A 19,318-nucleotide genomic window follows, 5' to 3' on the forward strand; every position below is an offset into this window, starting at 1 on the left:
ACAGTAGAGGCGGAGAGGGGTACATTACATGTAGTATAGGCACGGTATATAACATTACAGGGATATGGCAGTACAGTAGAGGCAGAGAGCAGTACATTACATGTAGTATAGGTACAGTGTATAACATTACAGTTAGAGGGCAGTACACTAGAGGTAGAGAGGGGTACATTACATGTAGTATAGGTACAGTTTATAATATTACAGGGAGAGGGCAGTGCAATAGAGGTAGAGATGAGTACATTACATGCAGTATATGTATGGTATATAACATTACAGGGAGAGTACAGTACAGGTAGATAGCAGTACATTACATGTAGTATTGGTACAGTTTATAACATTACAGGGAGAGGGCAGTACAGTAGAGGTAGAGAGGGGTACATTACATGTAGTCTAGGTACGGTATATAACATTACAGGTAGAGGGCAGTACACTAGAGGTAGAGAGGGGTACATTACATGTAGTCAAGGTACGGTATATAACATTACAGGGAGAGGGCTGTACAGTAGAGGTAGAGAGGGGTACATTACATGTAGTCTAGGTACGGTATATAACATTACAGGGAGAGGGCAGTACAGTAGAGGTAGAGAGGGGTACATTACATGTAGTCTAGGTACGGTATATAACATTACAGGGAGAGGACTGTACAGTACAGGTAGATAGCGGTACATTACATGTAGTCTAGGTACGATATATAACATTACAGGGAGAGGACTGTACAGTACAGGTAGATAGCGGTACATTACATGTAGTCTAGGTACGATATATAACATTACAGGGAGAGGGCTGTACAGTACAGGTAGATAGCGGTACATTACATGTAGTCTAGGTACGGTATATAACATTACAGGGAGAGGGCTGTACAGTACAGGTAGATAGCGGTACATTACATGTAGTATAGGTGCAGTATATTACATTACAGTTAGAGGGCAGTACAGTAGAGGTAGGGAGGGGTACATTACATGTAGTATAGGTACAGTATATAACATTACAGGGAGAGGGCAGTACAGTAGAGGTAGGGAGGGGTACATTACATGTAATATAGGTACTGTATATAACATTACCGTGGGAGCGGTAGTCTGTATTGTTACGTATCTTGTTGCTTTTTACCTCAGCTCCATTAGGGCAGATCTGTAATCTGTGACTAGAGCTTCTCTGCAATTCATCCAAATGAAATGAGGACCGCACGTGTGGTAGGGTCAGCAGCTTGTGTGTGGTAGGGTCAGCAGCTTGTGTGTGGTAGGGTCAGCAGCTTGTGTGTGTTGTAGGGTCAGCAGTTTGTGTGTGGTAGGGTCAGCAGTTTGTGTGTGGCAGGGTCAGCAGTTTGTGTGTGGCAGGGTGAGCAGTTTGTGTGTGGCAGGGTGAGCAGTTTGTGTGTGGTAGGGTCTGCAGCTTGCGTGTGGTAGGGTCAGCAGCTTGTGTGTGGTAGGGTCAGCAGCTTGCTTGTGGTAGGGTCAGCAGCTTGTGTGTGGTAGGGTCAGCAGCTTGTGTGTGGTAGGGTCAGTAGTTTGCGTGTGGTAGAGTCAGCAGCTTGTGTGTGGTAGGGTCAGCAGCTTGTGTGTGGTAGGGTCAGCAGCTTGTGTGTGGTAGGGTCAGTAGTTTGCGTGTGGTAGGGTCAGCAGCTTGCGTGTGGTAGGGTCAGCAGTTTGTGTGTGGTAGGGTCAGCAGTTTGTGTGTGGTAGGGTCAGCAGTTTGTGTGTGGTAGGGTCAGCAGTTTGTGTGTGGTAGGGTCAGCAGTTTGTGTGTAGTAGGGTCAGTAGTTTGCGTGTGGTAGGGTCAGCAATGTGTGTGTGGTAGGGTCAGTAGTTCACATGTGAAGGAGTCCACAGTTCATATGTGGTGGGATTGTCAGTTCACATGTTGGGAGTTAATAGTTCATATGTGTGGTGGGGTAATCAGATTATGGACAGTGGTGGTCAGTTCACATGTGGTGGGGTCATCAGTCTAGGGTCAGCAGTGTCCATGGGGTGAGGTTGCCCGTCTGTCTGCGGTGGGATCACCAGTTTATTCCCGCGTGCCGAAGGCCTGGTGTCTGTAACACAAGTTGATGCAGTAAAGTTGAGTAATTTATGAGAAGATGTAAGGCTGTCCTGGATGATGGTTGGCGCTTTTCCTTCGGTAGCGGGTATCAGGTGACCTTGAGACGACGTCCTTGGTTCTTTTGTGGGTGTTCTCGGCACATTATGCTGATTATTGTACAATCATGAGGAGGTTCCTTTGGCTCGATGAGGCCAGGCTGCGGGATTCAGAATATCAATAGTTCATTTCACAGATGATGGTTTCTCTGATCAGCCAGTAATTGGTTCTTCTTGTTTTCTAGGGATATTGTATCGTAAGTCATGTGCTTCGTCAGCCGCCTGTCTCATCGCCTCTGCTGGATACCAATCTTTCTGCACCCCGGGCAAAGTCAATTCAGTGTGCATCAGCTGCTGTGACACCTCTCTGTGCAACGGTCCCCGGACCAAGAAGAACCGGAATTCGGCTGCAGCTCAGAGTTGGGGAGCCCCGATGTCGCTCCTGTCGCTCCTCCTGTTAGTAGAACTGCTGTAACTTGTTTGTCACTCAGGACTGGTCCCTGCCAGAACCTTGCAGCCGGGGACATGAATTCTTGTTGGTTTGTTTCCAAAGCAAGTTCAACAGAACACCAAAAATCTATTTTCTTATACTTTCTGAATGAGGTTTTATGTCTTCAGTTGTTCTTTCGATTTGCACTTAAATAAAGGCTGAGGAACAAGTGGATGCAAAGCAGCTTCTTGACATGTTCCCTGTAGGGTCCCTCTGCCTTCCCTTCGACTCATCTGTAGACAGCCCAGTGTCGCTTCAGGTACATTGTTACGTCTCGGGTCTTACATAAAGAACAGGAAAAACATTGATCCTAGTCCAGCAACCTCCGTAAGACCCCCAACCAGCAGCCCACCGTGTTCCTCTCACTTCTCTCATGTGCAAGCAGAAGGTGTAGACGCCACCTCGCTTACCTACCCGTCTCATATCTGTCTATCATCTCTGGCGTGACTGTTTCTGTTTACCAAATGATTAAATCAACTCATCAGGACATTGTCAAAAGAGAACTATGAAAGTTTATTAGAGATACGATACATTGTTTTCTGTAACTTTTCAGTATAGTAGACCATCCTTCAGCATCCAGACCCCAAACAAAGATGCTTCCCTAAGACAGCAATGCCCCCCCCATGTACCCCGTCATACCTCTTTCCCACCATATTGTATCACTTCATGCATCTTCCTACCATATTGTATGTCTCATCATGCTTCTTGCTACTATATTGTAGCTCATTATGCCCCTTCCCACCATAGCATTTGTCTCATCATTCCTGTTCCCACCTTATTGTATGTCTTCTCATGCCCCTTCCCGCCATATTGCATCATGTAATTCCTCTTCCCACCATATTGTTTCACCTTATACCTCTTTCCACCATATTATATGCCTCATCATGCCCCTTCCTGCCATATTGAGCCCCATCTTGCTGTTTCCCACCATCCTGTGCCTCATCAGGTCCCTTCCCACCATATTGTCTGTTTCCTAATGCCTGTTTTCACCATAGTGTATGCCTCTTTATGCCTCAGCCCACCCTATTTTATGTATCGTATGTCTCCTCATGCCACTAAATTGTACTATGTCTTATGGCTCGCCCCTTCCCACCATATTGTATGTCTCCTCATGCCACTAAATTGTACTATGTCTTATGGCTCGCCCCTTCCCACCATATTGTATGTCTCCTCATGCCACTAAATTGTACTATGTCTTATGCCTCGCCCCTCCCCACCATATTATATGTCTCCTCATGCCCTTTCCCACCATATTGTGCCTCCTTATACCCCTTCCCACCATAGTATATGTCTTATCATGCCCCTTCTCACCATGCTGTGTGTCCCATGCCACCATATTGTCTCCTCATACCCCTCCCCACCATGTTATATGCCCCCCATGTCCCTTACCCACTATATTGTCTTTCCCAATGTCTGACTTGTGTTACACTGCTGATCTTCCCTCTTATCCCGTACTGTTTCACGGAATCTGTTGGCACTATAAATAAAGTGTAATAACAATAAAAGCACAAGTAGATTGCTCCAAGTAACTGTGTAGCTGGTGGTGTGTCATCTCTGCGGGGATCAGAATGACTCAGATTTCACTTTCACAAACGCCGTTCCTTCCAGACGTCGGCTGTATCGTTACTTCCATCCGACCTTGTTGGGAAGACGTTGGCACCGGGTTACTCTCTTGGCCAGGGAGACTCCTGAAGGTCCGAAATGAGCTCTGTGGATTGGACCTGCTCCTCCTTTTCGAGGACATGAAGATCAGCGGCCGCTTGTAGTTGGTGCTGCTGGCGGCAGAATTCAGGTTGGCTCTCCGGAGCCTTTCGACATTGATGTGCTCCAGTGTCAAGCGACAACGAAGGACCTGAAGGAAAACGTCTCTGAATTGTTTGGAAGAGATGTTGTATAAGAGCGGATTCACCACAGAGCTGAGGTAGAAAAAGGTGTCGGCCACTGGGAGTAACGTCATGTAGATACGGAAGTAGCGGACCGTCCATTCCTGCTTGGGTACACTGGCTGCCATGATACGGAGGATCTGGTTGGGCATCCAGCAGATGGTAAGAGTCAGAACGATGAGCCCTGTGGAGAAAAGGCAAAGCTATTAAACCGTCTGTGCTGCCTCCTGGTGTCCCAGCTATATTACATCATGTGGCACATGCAGCGGGCGCAGTCACCTTGACCGGGTCATTATTTAAACAGGTGAATGTAGCAGCAGTCCCGTAGGTGTCGAGAAGCAAAGTTGTCGCCGTAATAGATTCTGCAAACTATGTTTATTGATCAGCGCCGCTCGACTGCGCTCTCATTGTTCTGGGAGAAGGAGGGGCTGCGGACGTTATGCTTGTTCTAGAGCAGCGAAGCCGCACAACTAACTCTTCCAATTGATTATTTCTTAGATAAATCCAAGGACGCGCGTCTGAGATGAAGTCCTCAGAATAAAACCAATATCCATTAGTGCAGAGGGGAATTCTGCTGTATATGATGGCTCATTCCATAATCCATCATCTGCGTTGTGACTCATCATGTGACTGCTATGGGTACTGTCTGATATCGCTCGGCGCTGGCCGCTGTACACTTTTATTGTAGCCCAAACAGAATGCAATATCCAGCTGCCCCGAAGGAGCCCGCCAGCACTATTCTGTATGAATTACAAATCTTATGGAAAGTTTGTGCCAGAAACAGTAACAGAGGGCGGGAGCAGTCATGGCGGTCAGCGCGGGCGATGGGCGGCACGTTTACGCCAGGAAAAAAAAAGTAATAAAACTTGTGATTCATGTAATAAATAAAGATTGTCTCTGCTGCACATTCTCGATCAGGCGTGCATGAATAGAGTCTCTGGCTCGGGGGTGAATGGTCGCAGTGTCTACAGCAGGGGTGGTAGCAACAGTGTCCAAATCAGGCATGCATGGGCACAGTCTCTGGATCAGGGGTGTACAGTCACAGTGTTTGGATCAGAGGTGCATGCTAACATAATAAGCCTGAAAAAATACATATTTCCATCTAATTCAGACTATAACCCCCCCCCCCCATGTTGATCTAGATGAAGGCAAAAAAAACCCAATAAGATAGAAGCCAATTTTCTTCATTTAAAGAAAACAAAAATTACTTTCTGACTGCAATTTGGCAATTAGAATAATTCGCGGATCACCGACCCTTCTGACTAATCAGTGATATATTGTAATATTATTACACTCCAGTCCCATCTTGTACTGAGTTCGCCATCACCACGTCCTCAGGCAGAGCGTTCCACAGTCTCACTGCTCTTACAGTAAAGAACCCCCTTTTGTGTTTGTGATGAAACCTGCTTTCCTCTAGACGCAGAGGATGCCCTCTTGTTACAGTCCTGGGTGTAAATAGATGATGGGAGAGATCTATTTACTGACCCCTGATATATCTATACATAGTTATTAGAGCGCCCCCTTATTACAGTTCTGGGTATAATAGATGATGGGAGAACTTTCTGTACTGACCCCTGATATATCTATACATAGTTATTAGAGCACCCCTCAGATGTCTCTTTTTCTAAAGTAAATAATCCCAGTTTGATAGCCTCTCTGGGTATTGTAGTCCGCCCTTTCCATTCATTACTTTAGTTGCCGCCTTTGTACCCACTCAAGCTCTGATATGTCCTTCTTAAGTACCGGTGCCCAAAACTGTCCACAATATTCCATGTGTGGTCTGACCAGTGACTTGTAAACATGAAGAGCAATGTTCTTGTCATGTGCCCTATGACCTCTTCTTATGCCCCCCGTGATCTTATTGGCCTTGGCAGCAGCTGCCTGACACTGGTTGCTCCAGTGTATGCTTACAGTTAACTACAACCCACAAGTCCTTCTCCATATCAGTGTTGCCCAGTAGAGATGAGCGAGCGTACTCGGAAAAGCACTACTCGCTCGAGTAATTTGCTTTATCCGAGTATCGCTGTGCTCGGGTCTGAAGATTCGGGTGCCGGCACGGAGCGGGGAGCTGCAGGGGAGAGCGGGGAGGAACGGAGGTAAGATCTTTCTCTCCCTCTCTCCCCTGCTCCCCGCTGCGACTCACCTGTCAGCCGCAGCGGCACCCGAATCTTCAGACCCGAGCACAGCGATACTCGGATAAAGCACATTACTCGAGCGAGTAGTGCTTTTCCGAGTACGCTCGCTCATCTCTATTGCCCAGTGGTTCCCCCTTTAGTGTGTAATGGTGACATGCATTTCCTGCCCGCATGCAGAACCGTACATTTATCAGTGTTACACCTCATTTACCACTTTTCTGCGCCAACTTATCCAGATCCAGTAACCGCATTCTGTCCTCTTGTTTGTTAATTATTTTACAGTTTTGTATCATCTGCAAATATTGATATTTTACTGCACAATCCTTCTACCAGGTCATTAATAAATATATTAAAGAGAATAGGGCCCAAAACCACCCTCTGTGGTACCCGACTAGTAACCAATCAGAATATGGACCATTTATAACCCCCCCTCTGTTTTCTATCACTGACCACTATTCTATTACTTACCCGCTTACACACATTCTCGCCCAGACTAAGCATCTCATCTTATAGACCAACCTGTTATGTGGCTCAGTATCAAATGCTTTGGAAGAATCCAGATACACAAGATCCAATGACTCTCCCCGGTCCAGTCTAGAACTTACCGCCTGGTAGAAGCTGATCAGGTTGGTGTGACAGGAGCGACCCCTCATAAACCCGCTGATACAGAGTTATACGGCTATTTTCCTTGAGGTCCTCCAGGATGGCATCTTTTAGAAATCCTTCAAACATTTTATCCACAATAGAAGTCAGACTTACCGGCCTGTAGTTTCCTGATTCACTCTTAGACCTCTTTCTGAATATCGGCACCACATTGGCTATGCGCCAATCCAGTGGAATAGACCCTGTCACTGTAGAGTCCTTAAATATAAGAAACATATTTAAGCTCTGCACTTCTTCCTGGGTTAGACTGGTGACGTTTAGTCTAGAGTTTACATTATCACTCTGCATCGCATCTGACATTTCATTTTCCTCTGTGACTACACTGGAGAAAAAAATATCTAATAGATTTGCTTTCATCTCATTACCCTCCTCAATTTCTCCTACATTATTAAAGGACCAGCACTTTCAGTATTAATCTTCTTACTATTTATATAGCTGGAAAACAGTTTAGCGTTAGTTTTACTCTCTTTGGCAATAAGTCTCTCTGTCTCCACTTTTGCTACTTTTATTTGCCTTTTTACGTAATTTATTTTTTCCTTGCAGTTTTTCAGTGCCTTTTTGCTGCCTTCTTGTTTAAGTAGTTTAATCACTTTCTTTTTGCTGTTTATTGCCCGTTTATATCTTTATTAAGCCACATTGCTTTTTTCGCATTCCTATCTTTTTTATTCCTGTAAGGTATGAACTTCTTACAGTAAAGGCTCAGTTACACCAAAGACGATCTTTCAAACAATTGAAAGATTGACAGTTCTAGTGATTATTTTGCATAAAGTGATAATAGACACTATTGTCCATTAGCACTTTATCAGCTTCATTCGCATGTAAATGAACCTCCAGGAGCTGTTTGTAGAACACAGCAGATGGTCTGAGCTCTGCACACAACTCCTTTGTTCTCGCACGAGCTGTCCGCTGAATACAATGTAATCTCCGACAGCCCATGAAGAACACAGCTTGTGGTCTGTGTTATCTATTCTCTGGCTGAACAATGGAGTAGGGTTAAGGGCTGATTGAACTTTGCCTTCCTAAAGTTTAGTATTTTTGTAGCTCCCCTATAAAACTCCCTATTGAAAGACAATCTGAAATGTATTATATTATTGTCACTATTTCCCAGGTGCCCCCCAATCCAGCTGTGTTGGTTAATATTAAGTCCAAAATGGCCGACCCTCTAGTCGGGTCCTGTACAAGTTGGGTAAGGTAATGATCTTTAGTAATCGACAGGGATTTGTTACCTTTATGAGATCCACAGATTTCATCTTCCCAGTTTATAACTGGATAGTTAAAGCCCCCCATAATAATTACCTCCTTGTGATCTTCTGCTTCATCTATTTGCCTCAGTAATAGATTTTTGGTGGCTTCTGTTATACTTGGTGGTCTGTAGAAAACCCCTATGGAGCGTTACAATATGTTATAATCACTAATTACTTCAGAAGAGTTGATGATCCAGGGATTATTGTGATTGCCAGATTGGAGTATTTTGCCTTAAATGGGAAAAATTGGCTTCTACCTCATTGGGTTCTTTGTCTTCCTCTGGATCAACATGGGGAGGCGAAAAAGACTGAACTAGATGGACATATGTCTTTTTTGGGTCAAACATACGTTACTATGATTTCATTATTGTTTTTCCCCCCATGTATTTCTACCCATTGAGACTCCACATGTTCATCTCCCTACTATATATCTTTCCGTAATGTGGGCTTTAACCCCTTAATGACACGGCCTATTTTGGCCTTGAGGACCAAGCGATTTTTGGTATTTTTCTATCTCCATTTTTCAAAAGCCATAACTTTTTTATTTTTCCGTCGACACGGCCATATAAGGGCTGTTTTTTTGCGTGGCGAGCTGTAGTTTTTATCGGTGCCAATTTTGGGTACATAGACAATATCGTAAAACTTTTATTATTTTTTTTTATGATAACAGGGAGAGAAAACGCATCAATTCTGACATAGATTAGTTTTTTGTTTTTTTTTACAGCGTTAATCATGCAGCATAAATGACACACTAAATTTTTTCTGCGGGTCGGTACGGTTAAAACGATACCAAAATTCTTATATTTTTTTAGGTTTTTACACTTTTTTGCAATAAAAAGCCTTTTTTTTGGAAATCTTTTTTCTCTATAGCTTCATTTAAAGTCCTGTAACTTTTTTATTTTTCTATGTACGGAGCTCTATGAGGGCTTATTTTTTGCGAGACGAGCTGTAGTTTTTATTGGTACCATTTTGGGGAATGTACGGCTTTTTTGATCACTTTTATTGCAATTTTTGTGAGGCAAAACGCTAAAAATTAGCATTTTGCCTCTTTTTTAGCGGGGTTTTTTTACGCTTTTTGTTGTACAAAATAAAAAGCGTGTTCAACTTTTTGTACACGTCGTTACGGACGCGTCAATACCCAATATGTGGGGTTTTAATTTTTTTTTTACCTTTTTTTATGCTAATATTAGAAAAAGCATAAAAAAGGGGTTTTTCACATTTTTTTTTTACATTTTTCTTTTCTTTTTTTTCACTACTTGAGTCCCTCTGAGGGACTTGCAGCACTATGCCTATGATCGCTGTCATAAGGCACGGCAGAGCTACTGCTCTGCCATGCCTTATCGCTTATACAGCGATCATAGGCAATACAGGACGCGTTGCCATGGTGACAGGCTGGGCTCTCGCGATGACATCGCGAGAGCCGGCCGGAGACACAGAGGGAGCGCGATCCCTCCGTGAACTCTTTCCCTGCCGCGATCTACTTAGATCGCGGCAGGGAAGGGGTTAACAGCAGGGGGCCAGCTGTGACTGACAGCCGGCTCCCGCTGCGGGATAGCGCCAGGTCAGTCATGATCTCGCACTATCCCGATGACGTACCGGTACGTCATTTTGCGCAAAGTACCAGGCTCCCATGACGTACCGGTACATCATGGAGCGGGAAGGGGTTAAACAGCATGTTATATAAAGACAAACCCTTCCCCCCTTTCCATTTTTTACGATCCCTTCTGAACAGACTGTAACCCTGTAAGTTCACTGCCCAATCACAGCTTTTCATGCAACCAGGTCTCTGTTATTCCCACTATGTCGTAGTTTTCCTCAGACATGATTACTTCCAATTCATCAATCTTATTGGTCAGCTTTCTAGCAGTAGTCACCATACAGTTTAGAAGGTTCTGGTTATTTTTCTATATTACATGTATCCCTACTATTTATTCTGCCAGTTCTAACTGTACTAACCCCTCCCACTTTTCCAACCCCATTTCCATTACTTAGTCCCAGGTCACTGTTTTCTCCATCCCTCTGGTTGCCCTCCCCCCTAGTCCCTAGTTTAAACACTCCTCCAACCTTCTAGCCATCTTCTCCCCCAGCACAGCTGCCCCCTTCCCATTGAGATGCAGCCCATCCCTGCAGTAGAACCTGTAGCCGACAGCGAAGTCTGCCAGGGTCTCCAGGAAACCAAACCCCTCCTTCCTACACCAACTCTGGAGCCACTTGTTTACCTCCCTTACCTCCCGCTGCCTTTCTGGTGGGGCATGTGGTATAGTTAGTATTTCAGAAAATACTACTTTGGAGGTCCTTGCCTAAGCTTACATCCTAGTTCCTTGAAATCATTTTTAAGGACCTTCCACCTACCTCTAACTTTGTTATTGGTGCCAATATGTACCATGCCCGCTGGATCCTCACCAGCCCCTCCCAGTAATCTGTCAAACCGATCCGCGATGTGTCAAATTTGAGCACCAGGAAGGCAACACACCATCCGACGATCCCGGTCTTTGTGACAGATTGCGCTGTGTGCATATCCTACTCTCCCAAACTACCATTCACCCCCACATCTACCCTAGCGAGGGCCTTCTCAGTGAGCAGCAAACTATTTTCCATATTGTCAGTGGATCTCAGTGTTGCAAGCTTTTCATTTAGATCCAGGATCTGGGTTTTCAAATGTGCAACAAGCTCACATCTCACACAGCAGTATGCACCCTCGAACGGATGCTCAAGGACTGCTACATGGCACAAGATGTACACTGGACGACATTGTTAGTCATGGAGCACATTCTATATGGGGAATGTACAGATTGATTAGATTAAAAAGTAATATATGCAAAAATTAAAATAGATAAGCAACAATTAAATACAAATGACTCTTCTTAAGTCCATGAATCTCAAGTCACACACTTAAACAACACACTTTGAATACAGTACACTTAGAATAAAGTATGCACGATCACTTATGTTTGCTTTATGTAGCTCTTAGCTGTAATACTCCTCTTCTGTTAGGTCAGGGGTGGTGGGCACAGTGTTTAGCTTAGGGGTTTATGGTCACAGTCCTTGGATTAGGGGTACATGATCACAATATCTAGATCAGGGCTAGTGGTCACAATATACACATCAGGAGTACATAACCTTTTCTGGTCCAAGTACCATATGGTCAGATTGTCCCACTCCCAAGGGCTGTGGTGCAGTTCTACTCTATTCGTATCTGACACATGTCATTTTTTGTGCAAAACACAAAAATCAAACCTTGTTAAGCATTGCCTTCTTTTAGGATTGTCTTACAAGGGTTATATGGGCATGCGGGCTGGCATGTCTGTGCCCTGAAGGTTGGGGGCTGCAAAGAACAGGTTTGTTGATGTGATGTGAAGGACATGGTAATGCAGGACAGCACGCTTCGAAGTTAACAGCGCCATTGAGAGATGTGAGACGGAAATGTACATGAGATGTCCGTTTGCAGCTACGGTTTGTGAGTCTGCAGTGAGGCAAAGCTTTAAAATTTAGGATGTACTTTGCCACCTCCGGTGCGTTAAGCCACAAGGTACTGCTGCCTTGGACTTCGGAGAAATAGTACAGAGTACAATGTTTGAGTATGGAGTATTACCACTACCATGTGAGTCACTGGATACTATGAAGTCCCCTGTCACCCCGAGAAAGGAAAAAAAAAGTATCCCTGCACCTATGGTGCGTTTAACCTGCGTGTTGCGGAATACGGGGCACGGAGATACCTGTTATTGGTGGGTGACTTTTGGTTTATGTAATGTTTTAAGTGCCCGTATAGTGGCGCAGAGTTAGCAGGGCCCCTACATAAGTTTGAACGTGTTTGTCTCGTGCAATGGTGTTGTCAATATGTATGCATTTGATGTGTATTGCACCTCTGCAGCACTTAATTGGTTAATGTCTGGTTATGTCTGGAAAATGTATCATGTTGTGTGTCATGTGACTGTGAAATATTTATGTGTTTGCAAGGTGTAGTGCAAGGGTCTTCTTCTTCTGTCCTTTGGCAAGAGAGAGTCAGCCTAGGAGAAGTCTGAGAGTCTGCCCACACACAGACACTACCTAATTGGTCGGAGTGTGGATGTGAAGAATGGAGGAAGCTGAGCAATTCCCTATTGCATGGCCTATATAAAAGCATAAGATAGGGGCGGCGCCTTGGGAGGTGAGAACAATAAAGTACATGAAGAGGCGGGACCAAAGTCACGTGATGATGGCCCCAACCCTCTCATGTACCTTGGGGTGGGATGCCGATCATGTGACGTCTGCCACGTGACTTTGGCCCCGCCCCCTCTACGTCACCATAATGGCACCGCGCATTGTAAGTACACATAAGTACACAGGTGATGCTCGCCATGTGACCATGGCTCCGCCCCCTCCACGTCATAACAATGGCTCCCTATATTGCAAATACATGCGTATCTCTAGACCAAGACATCGAACATGTGACTATGATCATGTGACATTTAGTCCCGCCCTGTCCGAGTAATGGCGCCACCCATCACATGGAACTCACTGGAGGGTATGTGTATTAGATGGTTATATATATTGCTTATTGTACTTATATTGTATACTTGAAAAAGGCTTGTTCTGCCGAAACGCGTTGTATGTACATAGGACTCCCCAGGTGGAGAGTCCTTCTGTTACCTCTTTAATAAACTGAGTCATTCTGACCGCACGGATTGGCTGTGGACCTGGTTATACCTGGCATAGGACGCCGGACCTACAGCATTATACAAGGCCTTCCTGGACCAAGAGAGGGGGGAGTTATTTACCCGGTGTACACTGGGTTCCTCCCCTCTCCCGAGTGAGTACAACCCATTTCACTTTTGATTGGAGCGCAATAGAACTCTTCTTTATATCTATTGTATGGCCTGGGATTATTCTAGCAGGAATACGTCGATGCTGCCACTAAGTACCGGGTGAGAGGAAGGATTGTTGCTTGGCATGTTCTGGCACCATAAGTGTGAGTGTGAACCGGTAGAGAGTTGGAGAGAAAGACAGAAAGTCGCCGGGAGCGGGATCACACAGATAACCCAACTGTGGATTGTCCGAATTGCCCCGTGTATCCTCCCTGGCACACCACCTTGTCTTGGATATCTGTGCCAGCCAGCCTGTTATGAAAATTTCAGTAAACGGACGTTACCGACCGTTCCCGGTTTTGTTCAGAAAAGTTAACCCTGTGTGTGGACCAAGTTATTTTACAACGACAAGCTTCACCACAGAGGATGGAATAGTGACGTCACGAGTGACAAAACGGACATTGAAGTAATAGAAAAAAGACATATATCAGCGCCTCATCCCAAGAAAAATCATCTCCACAGCAATAGTAAATGCTTCCAAATGGTAACTCACCTGGTGCTTGGCAGGAAATCCCCAAGGGATCTCTGCCAGCACCTAGTGTCCACATTAACCTCTGAACCTCCTTGGTCTCTGTCACGAGCAGCAGCCGGGAAGAAAAGCTCACTGAACAATCAGGGCTTAAAAGAATATCCGTCACAGAAAAAAGAAGAAAAAAATCTTCCCCGCGCTCCAAGGGTTAAATATGAATGCAGACCGCTGGTCCGTAATAGTAAGACTATTTTATTGCTACGCGTTTTGGCGTGATAGTACGCCTTTTTAAAGCAAAAATCCATATAAGCACCAAACATAAAACCACCTTATATAAATATACACGCCAGACGGATGCGCATGCGCAGAAGCCCGGGAGCCCCTGGCAAATTCAAAATCTCCTGGCTCCCGGCTTCTGAAGGTAGCCGGAAACCAGGAGATGTCACCGGGGGCGCCGTGAGCGGTCCCCGGGTCCGTGATAGCGGCGATCACGAAAAAGTTTTAAAAAGTTTAAAAAAGTACAAGGATCGGATCCATGAGGGGAGGTGAAAATACTCACCTCGGGTCCTCCGCCCATGTCCCCAGTGTTCCGGGACCTGAAGTCTCCTTCTGCGCATGCGCGCCCGATGATTGACGCACTGAGGGGCTCAGGCCCCGGGAAATTCGAAATCCCTCTGCTCCTGGCTACCATGTGTAGCCAGGAGCAGAGGGATGTCACTGGAGAGATGATCACTGTTATCCAATGGGGTAAAAAAAGAGTGTAAAAAAGTAAATAAAAAGAAAAAGTAAAAAAAAGTTTAAAAAAAGCTTACATTTCATCTCCCCTCATGGATCATATCTGTGAGGGAGGATGTAAGTACGTACATAAGGTCCTCGGATTCTGCGCACACGCCCGTTGCCAAGATGGCGGACGCATGCGCAAAAGACGTGGATTGCCAGCATAACTTAAATTCTCCCTGCTCCTGGCTACAAAACTGAGCCAAGAGCCTGGAGATTTCACGGAAGGCCCCGGTGAGCCGTTCCTGGTCACGTGTTCGCCGTTATCCAATGGATAATGGCGATAACATAAAAGTTTTTAAAAAATTGAAGTTTCATGTCCCCTCACTGATGCAATCGGTGAGAGGAGATGAAACTTTTTACCGGAGGCCTCCGTATTTGAACCCCGACGCAATCCTCCTTCGTGAACCTTCCCGGATTCTTATGCGACCACTGGCAAAATGCCGGACACATGTGCAGAAGTCGGGGAGCCCAGGAAACTTAAAATCTCCTTGCTCCCAGCGAACAATGGTCGCCGAGTGCCTGGAGCAGTGACCTGGTTGAGCGGTCCCCGGTCACGTGATAAAAAGGTAGCGATCTATCTTAGGCCGATCTCACATGACCGGATAGGAATTACGGATTCCGCATGCGTCTGATCCGCGGTAATACGCAGATCAATCGCATTGGATTACACAATTCCGCTCACATTAGCGGGTTAGAATTGCGTAATCCACTCGCAGAAAAGAAAACGCAGCAGGTTCTATTTTACTGCAGATATCCACAACATAGAGCCTATTGTGCTCCATGATCGCGGATATACCCGCAGCCCATACGCAACTACATTGTGTACAGGCTGCGGGTACCTGTGTCATCGCTAAGCGACGGTGCGGGAGATACAAACAAAAAAATATATACTGCGCATGACCGCCTGTGTGAGTAGGCAGTTATGCGCAGTACATTACGCGGCCGTACGCAGGGTCAGAGCCGGGCTTACAGCTGGGATCCGCTGCGGGCCTCCACAAGTGGATTCCACATCCGGCCGTGTGAGCCCGGCGTTATTCAGACCGCTACCTGTAATCCGTAATTTACAAGAAGCCCCGGGAACGCTCGCCTTCATGCAGTTCCAGGAGCAGCTTGTTGAGCGCCTTCTGTGTGAGACCGCCACACCGCAGTGAGCTTACGAAGCCTCACAGAGCGCCACTTTTTATACCCCATACCCGCCACTGAGGTCAAGAAATACCCCCCAAAAAGCATGAGAGGAGGGGGGGGATACTCTGTTTTATTGCCCCATGTACCCATCCCAACCAGCCTCCGTAATTACCCCTGTCTTCGGAAATACCACACAGTTCACATTATTACTTTTATCTAAGATTTGGGGAACGCCAAAAAGGGCGCAGAGGGGGGGGGGGATATTTTTAGGGAGTCCATTTTTATTGCGTAAAAGTCAGCAATGGGGCCTGGAATTTATTCAGTTGTGCCCTGCAATCCAACGGGTGCTCCTTCCATTATAGGCCTTGCAATGTGTCCTGTAAGTAGATTAGGGGCACAATGGGTATGTTTCTGAACACGGGACTAACGAGGGGATCCATTTTGGGGTGAAAATCTTCATTTCTATGTACACTGTACAAAAAAAATATATTTAAATTGACAAAATTGCCAAAAAAAATGAAAATCGTAATTTTTTCCTTCTGCTTTGCTTAGATTCATTTAAATACTGTGGGGTCAAAATATACAGTACACCGCGAGAGGAATTTGTTAAGGGGTCTAGTTTTCAAAATGGGGTCATTTGAGGGGGCTCCTTATCGTTTTGGCCGCTCAATGGCTCTATAAGGGGGCAATGGGGCCTGGAATTTATTCAGTTGTACCCTGAAATCCAACGGGTGTTCCTTCCATTATAGGCCTAACCATGTGTCCTGTAAGTCTATTAGGGCCACAATGGGTATGTTTCTGAACACGGAACAAACAGGGGGATCCATTTTGGGGTGAAAGTCTTTATTTATATGTATGCTGTACAAAAAAATGTTTTTAAATTGACACAATTGCCCAAAAATTAAAGTTGTAATTTTGTCCAACTGCTTTGCTTAGATTTATTCAAAAATTGCAGGGTTAAAATACACAGTACACCCGTAGATAAATTCGTTAAGGGGTCTAGTTTTCAAAATGGGGTCATTTGTGGGGGTTTTCTATGGTTTTGGGCGCTCAAGAACTGTACATGTGTGCTATGGGGCCTAAAAGGACTTCAAGGCAAAATCTATGTTCTGAAAGACATCGGCTGCTCCTTTCATTTTGGGCCCCGTTGTGCATCCAGACATAAGATTAGGGCCACAATGGGTATATTTCTGAACACCGGACAAACAGGGGGATCCATTTTGGGGTGTAAATCCTCATTTTCATGTAAACTATAGGAAAACAAATTTGTCTTTAAAATGACATATTTGCAAAAATATGAAATTTTACTTTTTCTCCTCTAAATTGAATTACTTCCTGAAAAAAAACTGTGGGGTCAAAATCCTCCTGACCCCCCTCAGTGAATACATTAAGGGGTGTAGTTTTTAAAATGGGGTCATTTGTGGGGGATATATCATTCTGACACCGATGAACCTTTGCAAACTTGGGTTGGTGCAGGAAAACAAAGTGTTCCTCAAAATGCTGAAAAGTAATGTTAAATTTGTACGTCTCCTAAATGGTTAAAAAAAACATAAAAGTTTTTCAAATGTGCGTCCAGAATAAAGTAAATAGATGGAAATATATATCTTAGCAAAAGTTTGTACAGTATGTTTGGACATATTTGATATATTACAATTGAAAATGTGAAAAAATGATAATTTTTTCAAAATTTTCCAAATGTTGGCACTTTTAATATATTTACGCAAATTCTATCAGCCTATTTTCACCACCTAAATGAAGTACAACATGTGGCGAAAAAACAATGTCAGAATCACTTGGAGATGCAAAACATTTACGGAGTTATTCCATGCAATGTTCTAGTGTTTCCCGACATTTTGTAGCGTTTCACAATCCCCGTACCAAACATCTTAGGGTAACCCCATTACAACACATTTTTCCTGTTCCATCAGCCAATTGAGAAAAAAATAAATATTCTGGATCTACCGTTTAAATACATGAACACTAAAAATCTGATAAATAATTTTAGAGAACGTTTCATAAAAAACTTTTCATTATATGCATGGAGCTGTCACGTCCAGAGCTCATGTGGCTTTATTCCCTGCAGGACACATGTTTTTACGTCCTCAGGGAATAAAGCCCACTTGGGCAGAACGTAAAAACACTATGGGCTGGTCATTAAGGGGTTAAATTATTCATTTCGAAAAATATTTTTTAAATGAAAACTATATTGATTAAATTGTTTATTTTTATTATAAATCTCTTTCAGGGAAAATATAACGTTTTTTATATATATGTGTTTTTAGATTCTTGTGTGTCCACGATAAGATTATGGTTTTATAGAGGAGGCTGAATTGTAAATATGGAGCGACCGCTTTACTTTAAAATAGAGCCTGAATACAAATCGGCTGTGTGGACGCGAATGGAAGGCATCAAGCGTTCCACGGATTAAAGACTCCGGTCCCATGACCAGAGTCACATGACTAGATCATGTGATTGAATCTCCTCCCAGAAGGAGGGCGGACTCTCGGACGGCGTCTGTAGCGAATACATGTGTAAGGTAATCCTGTGTATATTTATATAAGGTGGTTTTATGTTTGATTTCCATATGGAGTTTTGCTTGAAAAAGGCGTAATTTCACGCTGAAACGCGTAGCAATAAAAATAGTCTTACTATTACGGACCAGCGGTCTGCATTCATATTTAACCCTTGGAGCGCGGGGAAGATTTTTTTCTTATTTTGTCTAAAGCGGACATTGAGGTAACTCCTGGTTACTTATGCCCTGTGACCACCTCCAGTAACTTGACCAGTCCTGAGCCTCCCCGCAGGGGAGGAGATGGTGGAGCCGCCATGACAGACGCAATCTCTATATTTCCCGCCATCTCCTCGCCTGTTGGCCCACTCCTCGCACGTTGTACCCGCACCTCCTGTGGAGTGAAAGCGCTACATTAACCCCTACACTGAAATATATTTTTATAAAACCGTATAACCTCCGTCTATCAACGTTGCGCCATCCTGAACCCGTCGGACCAAGATCGGAGGCATTAATATGCGCAAACATTTAAGAGTAGAGCGAGACTAACGATATACAAGCCAGCAACAACGCCTGGAGAACACGGAGGGAGATGAGCGGAGGGAAGTGCTGCAGCTTCCAGGATGCAATTATTAGGAGATTTGTTCCAGACTTTTCTGCAACTGTCACAAACATCTTTACGGAGTTTGTTAAAGGGGTTGTCCCGCGGCAGCATGTGGGGTTATACACTTCTGTATGGCCATATTAATGCACTTTGTAATGTACATTGTGCATTAATTATGAGCCATACAGAAGTTATTCACTTACCTGTTCCGTTGCTGGCGTCCTCGTCTCCATGGTGCCGTCTAATCTTCAGCGGCTAATCGCCCGATTAGACGCGCTTGCGCAGTCCGGTCTTCTCCCTGGTGAATGGGGCCGCTCGTGCCGGAGAGCTGCTCCTCGTAGCTCCGCCCCCTCATGTGTGCCGATTCCAGCCAATCAGGAGGCTGGAATCGGCAATGGACCGCACAGAGCCCACGGTGCACCATGGGAGAAGACCCGCGGTGCATCGTGGGTGAAGATCCCGGCGGCCATCTTACTAAGGTAAGGAAGAAGTCGCCGCAG

The 19,318-nt window shown here is 44.9% G+C and overlaps 2 protein-coding genes across 2 annotated transcripts in view; one reads left to right on the forward strand and one right to left on the reverse strand.

The window, feature by feature from the left end:
• Window positions 1–2,717, forward strand: part of LYPD1 (LY6/PLAUR domain containing 1) — a 52,658-nt gene extending 49,941 nt beyond the window's left edge. Inside the window, exon 3 of the mRNA XM_066575245.1 lies at window positions 2,318–2,717. Within this exon, the coding sequence (XP_066431342.1) occupies window positions 2,318–2,547 (230 nt within the window). The 3' untranslated portion in view covers window positions 2,548–2,717. The remainder of the gene's footprint in view (window positions 1–2,317) is intronic.
• Window positions 2,718–3,051: 334 nt separating this feature from the next.
• Window positions 3,052–19,318, reverse strand: part of GPR39 (G protein-coupled receptor 39) — an 81,462-nt gene continuing 65,195 nt past the window's right edge. Inside the window, exon 2 of the mRNA XM_066575244.1 lies at window positions 3,052–4,629. Within this exon, the coding sequence (XP_066431341.1) occupies window positions 4,136–4,629 (494 nt within the window). The 3' untranslated portion in view covers window positions 3,052–4,135. The remainder of the gene's footprint in view (window positions 4,630–19,318) is intronic.

This window comes from Eleutherodactylus coqui, chromosome 8, assembly GCF_035609145.1.
Source record: "Eleutherodactylus coqui strain aEleCoq1 chromosome 8, aEleCoq1.hap1, whole genome shotgun sequence".
In the NCBI taxonomy this organism is placed as follows: Eukaryota; Metazoa; Chordata; class Amphibia; order Anura; family Eleutherodactylidae; genus Eleutherodactylus; species Eleutherodactylus coqui.